Source organism: Mya arenaria, chromosome 8 (genome assembly GCF_026914265.1).
Source record: "Mya arenaria isolate MELC-2E11 chromosome 8, ASM2691426v1".
NCBI classification, from domain to species: Eukaryota; Metazoa; Mollusca; class Bivalvia; order Myida; family Myidae; genus Mya; species Mya arenaria.
In genome coordinates this window covers 13,835,492-13,844,587 of record NC_069129.1, presented here as the reverse complement: position 1 = coordinate 13,844,587, position 9,096 = coordinate 13,835,492, and the positions used below count along the sequence as shown (strand labels likewise).

General features: G+C 35.5%; 1 protein-coding gene across 1 annotated transcript; it reads right to left on the bottom strand.

Moving 5' to 3' along the window:
- Positions 1 to 2,377: 2,377 nt before the first annotated feature.
- On the bottom strand, positions 2,378 to 7,963 carry LOC128244637 (pre-rRNA 2'-O-ribose RNA methyltransferase FTSJ3-like). Its single transcript, XM_052962654.1, is given in 5 exon segments — positions 2,378 to 2,878; positions 2,881 to 4,070; positions 4,072 to 4,934; positions 5,694 to 5,834; positions 7,874 to 7,963. Coding segments are annotated over 4 exon segments (2,499 nt in total). The 5' UTR covers positions 5,823 to 5,834; positions 7,874 to 7,963; the 3' UTR covers positions 2,378 to 2,561.
- Between the last annotated feature and the right edge of the window lie 1,133 nt (positions 7,964 to 9,096).

Genomic DNA, 9,096 nt, shown 5'->3' with positions numbered 1-9,096 from the left:
TTTTCGCAAAAATTGGGTCGTTCCAAGACAAAAAATTTAAATTGTCAAAACGTTCAATCTGTGAGAGTGCAGCTTTAAGGGATAACATTGTGCTTTCTTGGAAACGTACCATTATGCAAGAGTTGGCAAGCCTATGAAGTGGACCAGAGTAAACTGCAACCAGAAGTTGCTTAGTTAGATGAAAGTGTTTATCTTATTCAAGGGATCCCTGCCTGTGCCTCTGTTGACCTCCCAAATGGTCTTCAGTTATTGTGTTCACCCAGGATTTATTGGCAAGTTCGAGCTTTAGCAGATATTTTTTGGTCAAAGGCAAGCTGCTACACATCTGGATGTTAGATCATTCATTTAACCATTTATAGTTGGTCTGACCTTTTTTTAACCTTGGCCACAACTCTAAAACTGTTTCAACTTTTGCCAGAGACAATGCGTACATGTAAAGAAAGGCCCATACCATAGCTTTAAAGGGGCTGTACTCCGTATGATGAAATAGCGAAAGAGAAAATTGTCGAAAACTGACAAACTTGGTATCGATGTGTACAATGCATTGAAACTTACTAACTTAAGTACCACATAGTTTACAATTATTTTTTTTAGCAGTTTTCGTGTCGCCTGAAAAGACGACATATAGGGGTTACTTTTGTCGGCGGTGGCGGCGGCGTCCCATTTTCGCTTGTCCGGGGTATATCTCCTGAACTATTAGTGGTACCAACTTGAAATTTCATATGTAGATAGATCTAATTGAGGGCAAGTGCAGTGCACAAGAACTGTTACTCTTGCTTCCATATTTTTAGATTTATTGCCCTTTGTTATTTTTCATGCTTAAAGTTTTGTCTGGGGCATATCTTGTAGAATATAAAAGTTATCAACTTGAAACTTCATATGTAGATAGATCTCATGGAGGGCAAGTGCAGTGCACAATAACAGTAACTCTTGCTTTCTTAGTTTTAAAGTTATTGCCCTTTGTTTATTTTCATGCTTAGGTTTTGTCCGAGGCATATCTCGTAAAGTATAGGAGGTATCAACCAACTTATTCCGTAGGTATATCTGATTGAGGGAAAGTGCAGTGCACAAAAACCGTAACTCTTGCATCTATATGTTTAGAGTTATTGCCCTTTGTTAATTTTCAAGCTTAAATTTTGTCCGGGGCATTTCGCGAAAACTATAAGAGTTATCAACTGAAACTTTATAGATAGATAGATCTTATTGAAGGGGATCGCAGTGCACAAAAACTGTATCTCTTGCTTTCATATTAGAGTTATTGCCCTTTGTTAATTTTCATGTCTAACTTTACCTTGCACACTTTTTTAGCTCACCTGAGCACGAAGTGCTCAAGGTGAGCTATTGTGATCGATCTTTGTCCGTCGTCCGTCCGTCAACAATTGCTTAAAGAACATCTCCTCTGAAACTACCTGGCCAAATTCAATGAAACTTGACAGGAAGCTTCCTTGGGTGTCCCTCTACAAAAATACAACAAGGGGTTACGATTGATTAACAAATGCCACCTACACTTGAAAGTTAAATGGCAACATCATTGTCTATAAATGAATAAAATGCCAATCTAACAGCTATAATGTCGACAGTAAATAATTCGTCAGGCGACACATCCGACTTGCGGAGTTCTAGTTCCATTAAAAGATATCTAGGTATGTCTACCTAGTAGAATTCATTCCTTATGCGTGATTGGCTAGTCAATGTTATCAAGTGATATTACCAAGTTAGGTATATAGCTTAAATATTCCACCTTTTTAGGGTAAGCCTTCGTAGCACAGTGGATACAACACTGGACTGCAATTTTGGGGACACCGGTTCGAACCCAGACTACCGACTTTTTTTTAACAATTTGCTATTTTTTTTCAATTATGATATCAAAGAATAAAACATTTTATTAAATAACTGTGCTGAGATTCGTTTCAGAAAAAAACCTTTTTTTGGTGCCAATCTGGTGTACAGTCCCTGTAATATCCTTAATTGCTGAGCAAGGTCCCTTGTTAGACAGTTTTTGAAACAGATGAGAATTGGCTTTCGTTCCGAGGTGATTTCTGTATTTACTGTCGGAACCTTTTGACCAAATGTTGACCCTTCTAGTGAGGCCATTACTTGCAAGAATCAATCCACAGCATCTATTTGTCAAGAACGAAATAGAATCACACATGATATCAATGTCCAGTTATCACGTTTATTTTTTTAGCCACAAGTCGAGATCAATTTTCTTTACCATGACCAATCTTAGTTAAATACGATAGTAATGCAGTTTCTGAGCCCCAAATGCAACCGAATCATAAACTTGGCGACAACTTTTATAATTATGGTGCCCAAAATTTAATATTAATCATTTGTAATACACATTGTACCTTGCAAGGCACAGAAATAAGCAATAAGTATTTTACTTTTATTAATACTTCCTTATACAGATTTCAGACTTTAAAGAGCATAAAAGCTCACATGCTTTTATCATACATGTAACAAAACTATTAACATTATTTCTAAAAATATGAAATGAAAAGTGTCTTGGATTCAGTAAGTTGTTGTCCCATACTCAGAACCAACAAAAGCAAGCAAGTTTATCTTTTCTTCTTTCCCTTCCCCTTCTTCCTCTGTTCCGCTCTCATTTTCCCCTTTATATCCTTTTTCAACCTCCCATCCACAACTTTGTACGGCCCCTTCACTCCATTCGGCCTTGCGGTCTTCTTACCAGCCAAACCACGCTTCGAGACAACGTATGTCACTTCCTTTTTCTTCTTTGACAACAGTCCTGCTTTTTTGTACACTTGTTTAATTTGTGACCACTTTTCACGATCAGTGACTTCTTCTGTGTCATTGATAGTATCAGCCTTCTTTCTTGCTTTCTCTAACCTTCTCGCCATCTTCTTCTTCTTGCTTTAGCTTCAGCAATTTTCCTAATTGGATTTGCATCAACAGCCTTCATTTTCATTTTGTATTCCTGAATTTCACCTTTAGTGACTGGTAACATTACACGATGATGCCTCTGTTCATCTTTGGCAAACCAGTCTGGGAGGTTGTCATCATTAAACATGTACCGATGATAGCCACTCTCTATAACTTCTCTCTTTCTCTTTCTTGAACTGACAATAGCTGTTCCTAATGCAAGTCCTTGGGCATTCAGTTTTATCGGAGGATTTTTGTCCACAGGAACAACTTCAAAACCTTCCTCCTCACTATTTGCTTTCTTGCTTTTCTTTTTATTCTTATTTTCATTCAAAGATTTATCTTGTTGCTTATAGAATTCCTTAGTGTCATAATCACTGTCACTGTCCGAGTCACTGTTGTCTCCTTCTGTACCCGACTCATCATCATCCTCGTCATCATCACTGTCATCATCATCATCAGCACCTGATCCACTACCAAATGCACTGTCTTTGTCACCATCCATCTTTCTGTCTTTTCGTGCTTTTACTTTCTTCAAATCAGACACTCTTTCCTCAGGAATGATCATATCATCATTGTCATTGATACCTTTTATGACACCACCTTTCTTTTGATAGGCCTCAGCCATTTTCTCTATTTCAACATCTTCATCATCCTCATCATCCAGTCCAGCAAATGATTCTTTACTGAACCACATATCAGTTTTTGACTTTTTGCTCTGCTTACCAACAAGCAGTGGATTCTCCTCATCATTTGCTTCATCTAATGAAATACTGCCATCACTAGCATCATCTTCATCAAACTCTTCATCCTCATCTGAAACATCACTCATGCCATAATCCTTTTCTTCTCTATCAAATATAATTCTTTTCTTCTTTTTGTTGGAAACATCTTCCTCTTCATCCTCCTCATCTGCATCACTGAGCTCAACCTCTTCAACAGTTTCAAGCTGTTTCTTGCTCTTTATTTTGGTCAAAGCAAAAAGCTCCCTATCATCTGACATATCAATTTTATCTCCTGGTAAAACCATTTTCATATCCATTTTGTGCTGCAGTTTACCTCTTTCTCGCCTAGTTTTCTTGATTTTTCTTTTCAATGCTTTCTTCTGCTCACCCTCCATGTCAGCAAGTTGAGCTTCCAACTTTGCCATATCATCTTCACTCTCTTCTATCTTTTCTTCGACAATTTTTCTTTGTTTCTTCCTTTGCATCATCAAGCTCTTTCCTCAGTTTCTTTCTCCAGTTTATTACCAATCTGATTTCTCTCTTTCCCAAGACCTTTATGTCCTTTAGACATTCCTTAATTTCAACAGTTGTTGTTGCATGATTTTCAATGGCTTTGTCATCAAACTTTACTTCTGAGGCATCAGCAAGCAATTCCAAGTAGTTATCACTATTGATAAAGTCAGTAACTGATAGTGTATGGAAGAGTGTGTAATCACCTTCTTTATAGCCGTCTCTGTGTCTTGTGTGCTTTTCTGGGTGTATAAGATTCAGTGATAGATTTGGTTCATCGTCAACATCTTTAAATACAAATTTTGGATCAAGAAACTTTGGATCAATTTTATCTGGCGCGAGGAAATTCTGACAAACCACGAAAAGCTCGGCAGACTCATTTCTTGATGCCTGAGGCTTTGTTGCATGTACATTTCTGAAAAGCTGCTTCAAAACCCACAGCAGGGAATTGTAGTCTTTGGACCGGAACACCTTTGTAACAAACCATCCGCCTTTTCTCAGAAAATCAGTAGCAAGTTTCAATGCATAAAGGGTCAACTGAATTTGTTGGAAAGCGTCATAGTTCCAGTTCTTTCCGACATTTGGTGCACCATCGTGAAGCACACAGTCAGCTTTCCATGTCTTCAGCTCCTTCTGAAGATCCTGTCTGCATTTCTGTGTGGTGATATCATCTACGAGAGCAACACAGTTGCGTATGGGCTTAATGGGCACCAGATCCACCCCGACAATGAGACTGGACACTGGGCAGTTCTCCGATGCCACCTGTAGCCAACCACCAGGGGCTGCGCACAAGTCAATCACCACTCGAGAGCTCTGAAATGAACAGAAAAGGGTTATTTCCATTGGAAAAAATCTACTACAGTGGATAACCAGTGGTCAAAATTAACACAAGCCCATATTAAAGTCCTGCACTAGTACAATGTCTTCCGGGCTTGCTCAACATCTGAGTTTTATATAGCAGAGCATGCTAAAAAAAATAATGCCAACCAATTGTATAAGAATTCAGGCTTGTTCATCCACAAGTCTAAGAAGCTCAACTTTTAGTTGATTGATGCTTGAAACCTTGATAAATGCAAGCTTGTGTATATTATAAGGCTTTTGAATAAATTAATGAATGCAAGTCTTAGATTAAAGTTTTGTTCAATAAAAATGTGACAAATTTCTGGGAAAAGTTTTAAAGCAGAGATAAATTTCTGCAAGATGGGGTAACAATGGACGTTTTCCTTAAAAAAAATGACAAAAGCTTGTTACTGCTTGTAAGCATTTTTTAAGATCAAAATCTGAGGGGAAAACTGTGTCTTATTACCAGTCATTTACGGTCATAAAGGCCATAAACTGTGTAATATTGGCAAAACTTACACTTCTTTTGTAGTAAAATAATGAAATACAATGTAACACTCTTAAATTTTGCTCTGAATCAACAGTAATTATTTTTCTTTCAAAATATATATAACTGTTGTTAGAAATAGTAATTATCAGCTTTTATCTTTATGTAAAGAAACAAGACTTTTATTGTTAAACAAACTGATGAAAGTTCTTCAGCTACATTAAATTAAAAATCCATAAACCTACCTGCAAGAACTCAAATTTCCTGTTGAGCTGTATAAGTTTGAATGCTGATCGAGCCCTGTATCCACTCTCCTTGGCAAGTTGGTAGAACTTGTCCTTACGGGCCTTTCCAATTTTCTTCTTGTTTCCCATCCTTGGCCGTACCTGGAAAAGATAATAAACACATGTCATTTGTCACTTCTGTTTCCAAAAATGGAATGTTAATCCGGTAATAAAAATGTCCCCTTATGTCTGTTAATCAAAGTTAGTATTTTGTTGTGAATACATGGATAATAATAAAATTATATGTGATATGCCCCAGTTTGACAGCTGTTAAAACATGTGTTCTCTCGATCTTGATAAATACACAAGAATGTTGTCGTAATTTTCCATGCATTTTAGACCTTGATTTAATGCCTTGTGTTGACAGATTTTAATTATAATATTATTACGGAATCACTAAATTTAATTTAAATAGCGATTCTGACTATTAAAAATTCGAGTTGTTCGGCTTGTTGGGGGCAATATTAAGTATGTTCCCAAAGTTTTTAAAACTGTGCCAGTAGCAGACCCAGCCTTTTATTTTGATATTTACAATTATTTTATTCAATTCATTTCAAAACAACGGACATGCCAATTTATTATGGAACAATGAATCTGAATAACATTGTTGTTTGCCAATTAAATTGTGTTTATTTTTTAACACGCACGACGATTACTGTGATTTTGAATATTTGTTTATTGTCAAAACTTTTTTAGATTAAACTATGATCACTAGATTCGAAATTTAATACACTACAAATACTAATTCATTATTTGAATTTCTAACATTATTTAATCAAAAGAAATACAAAAAATATTAAAGTGTTATGCATAGGTGCCAAGGAAATATAGTATAATATGAAATCAATTGAAACATCTTCAATTTTTCACAGGAGTTGTGTTTCTCTATAAATATTCAACCAATAATTTAGACAACATAATAAAAATTATACCAACTGGATTGGAAATTCATTTACGAAAAAATTCATATTAAACTATAATTGATTAAACCAAAAGAAATACTAGAAAAATAAATTAAAAATGCATAGTGGCAATTTTTCAATATTCTCCAATAATCTCCTATGCAGTAGGGGTACTTATAGGGGCTTATTATCTATTGGCTACTGGTTATCAATGTACTGATAAGCCATGCAGTGGCAGGCCTAATATGGCTGATTTGACATGGGGGAAAGGGTTAATTATCCCTTTCCCGCATGATTGTGCCAAATTGCCCCTTTATCTATTCCCGCATGATTGTTCCAAATTGTCCCTTTATCGATTACCGCATGATTGTTCCAAAATGTCCCTCTATCGATTCCCGCATGATTGTTCCAAAATGTGCCATGCTTATTTACGGTCATTTATTAACATATCTTTTGGGGTTTTTTTCGCAGTAAATGCATTTTTGTGTAATATAAACATCGATAATTTTATAAATTATGAAAAAAGAAGATGTTACCATTCAAGATTTTCGGAAAATCGCGACTAAAAGAGACAGAGGTCAAACACGCCTTAAAAGTTCACAGCGCATGCTTGACGCGTGCTTGTCTCGTTTTTTTTAATGGAAAATCCCCATAACACGTCACTAGCTATTTAAAACTACCAATAATTAAATCATATAAATATATCCTATTGATCACGCAATGATGTCACCTGTCATGGTTTAGAAATGTGTCAAAATGGCTGATTTACGATGTAGTAAACAAGAGTCTGGCTTGAATAAGCACAGTAAAATCATTGTTGACTGATAAAAAAAAATCCATTAAAATACCGTTTGCAATATTTTTATTTATATACTAGTCCATATACAATGAATTTTGTCAACAGAATAACAATTTGCTATTAATATCTTGTGCTCATGTACAACAAAATTATGATTTGCACGACAATGTGCTAATTAATGCAATTTAAGGCTCTTAAAATGCTTGAAAACCCCATGAGCTTCAGAGGGCTTCGCCCCCTTGGCCCTCACAAGGGCACTGCCCTGGACCCGTAAGGGGGCCTATCGCGGCCCCCTTAACCCCCCGCGAAAAAGTGGCGACAACTTTTTAGGCCCAGGGGGAACCCTGTCTATTGTACAAAACGGGCGAACAATAACTGTTTCATACCCTTGAAAGCATATTCATTGTTAAAACACATATAAAAACAGTATTATCATCTACCTTTGTTGCTCACAAAACGAATAAACAAACAATTATTATGTTGTTTTCTGACACACGTGTGACAACCGGAAGTTCAAAAGAACATTAAAGGGGACGTAACTGAGTATCTGAAATAAAAAGGTTGCGTTACACTATACTCTTGCTGTTTATGCATGAATATTAAACAATCGCATACACAGTGACTTCCCCTTTTGTGCGCTTATATTCGGGAAGTAAAGCAGATAGAGAAATAACGCAGCGTGGAGTCTTTTATATAAATGCTTACATTTTGATTTAAGAAATCATCAAAATTATTTTTCAAATGATGCACCATGTTTATGTGTACTGTATATTTGTATATGTATTGATATATCTCATTATATATTTATTCAACCTTGTCATTAATATCTAATTAAGGGAAATAAATTAAGCGCACATTATATATATATATATATATTTATAGACCATATGACACCTAATCTTTATATATATTCAACATTGACATTAATATCTAATTAGGGGGAATAAATTAAAAGTTGGCAACTCCCTACGGTGATGCTATATACTTCTTAGAATGAGACCGTGATATTTCTGATATCATTTGTTTAACAGATACATAAACCAAATTGAAATAATAACAGATCTGTTATAAAAGACGTGAGATTGAAATGTCGGTATTAGTGAACTATATTTTTTGGAAGTTATTATACAGCAAACATTTCGTGAAATTACTGTATTATCCGGGTTTCTTCCCTGCTAATTGTATAGAAAGTGTTTAACATGCATTACTTAAATATGGCAATCATAAATAGATATTAGACAATCCATTTTAATTTGATTATTTTTTATTTTGATTCAAAATATCCACTGAATTTTTTCTGTTATTTGAAAGCAATATCTTGTCCACTGGGTGTAAACCATCCCATTGAAATCAAACTCCTTTTCCGTTAAGACAAATGATAAAGGATATTCAGTTAAACATCTGATAATTCTTAACTTCGTCTATTTTTGCAGTATCTCTCGATTCTACACGTCAGCGTATTGGTCAGAACTTTGTTGCAGGTCTCAACGCAAGGAAGGAAAATAAAGCAGGACCGTACTACATCAAAAACAATCAAGTCCGAAAACAATGTGTACACTATTTTTAGTGTTATACTCATTTTGTATACCATTAACAAAGGATGTCTTAATTTTCTGGAAAAATGGGTCACGGGGAAATATAATAATATTTCTTTTTAACCATC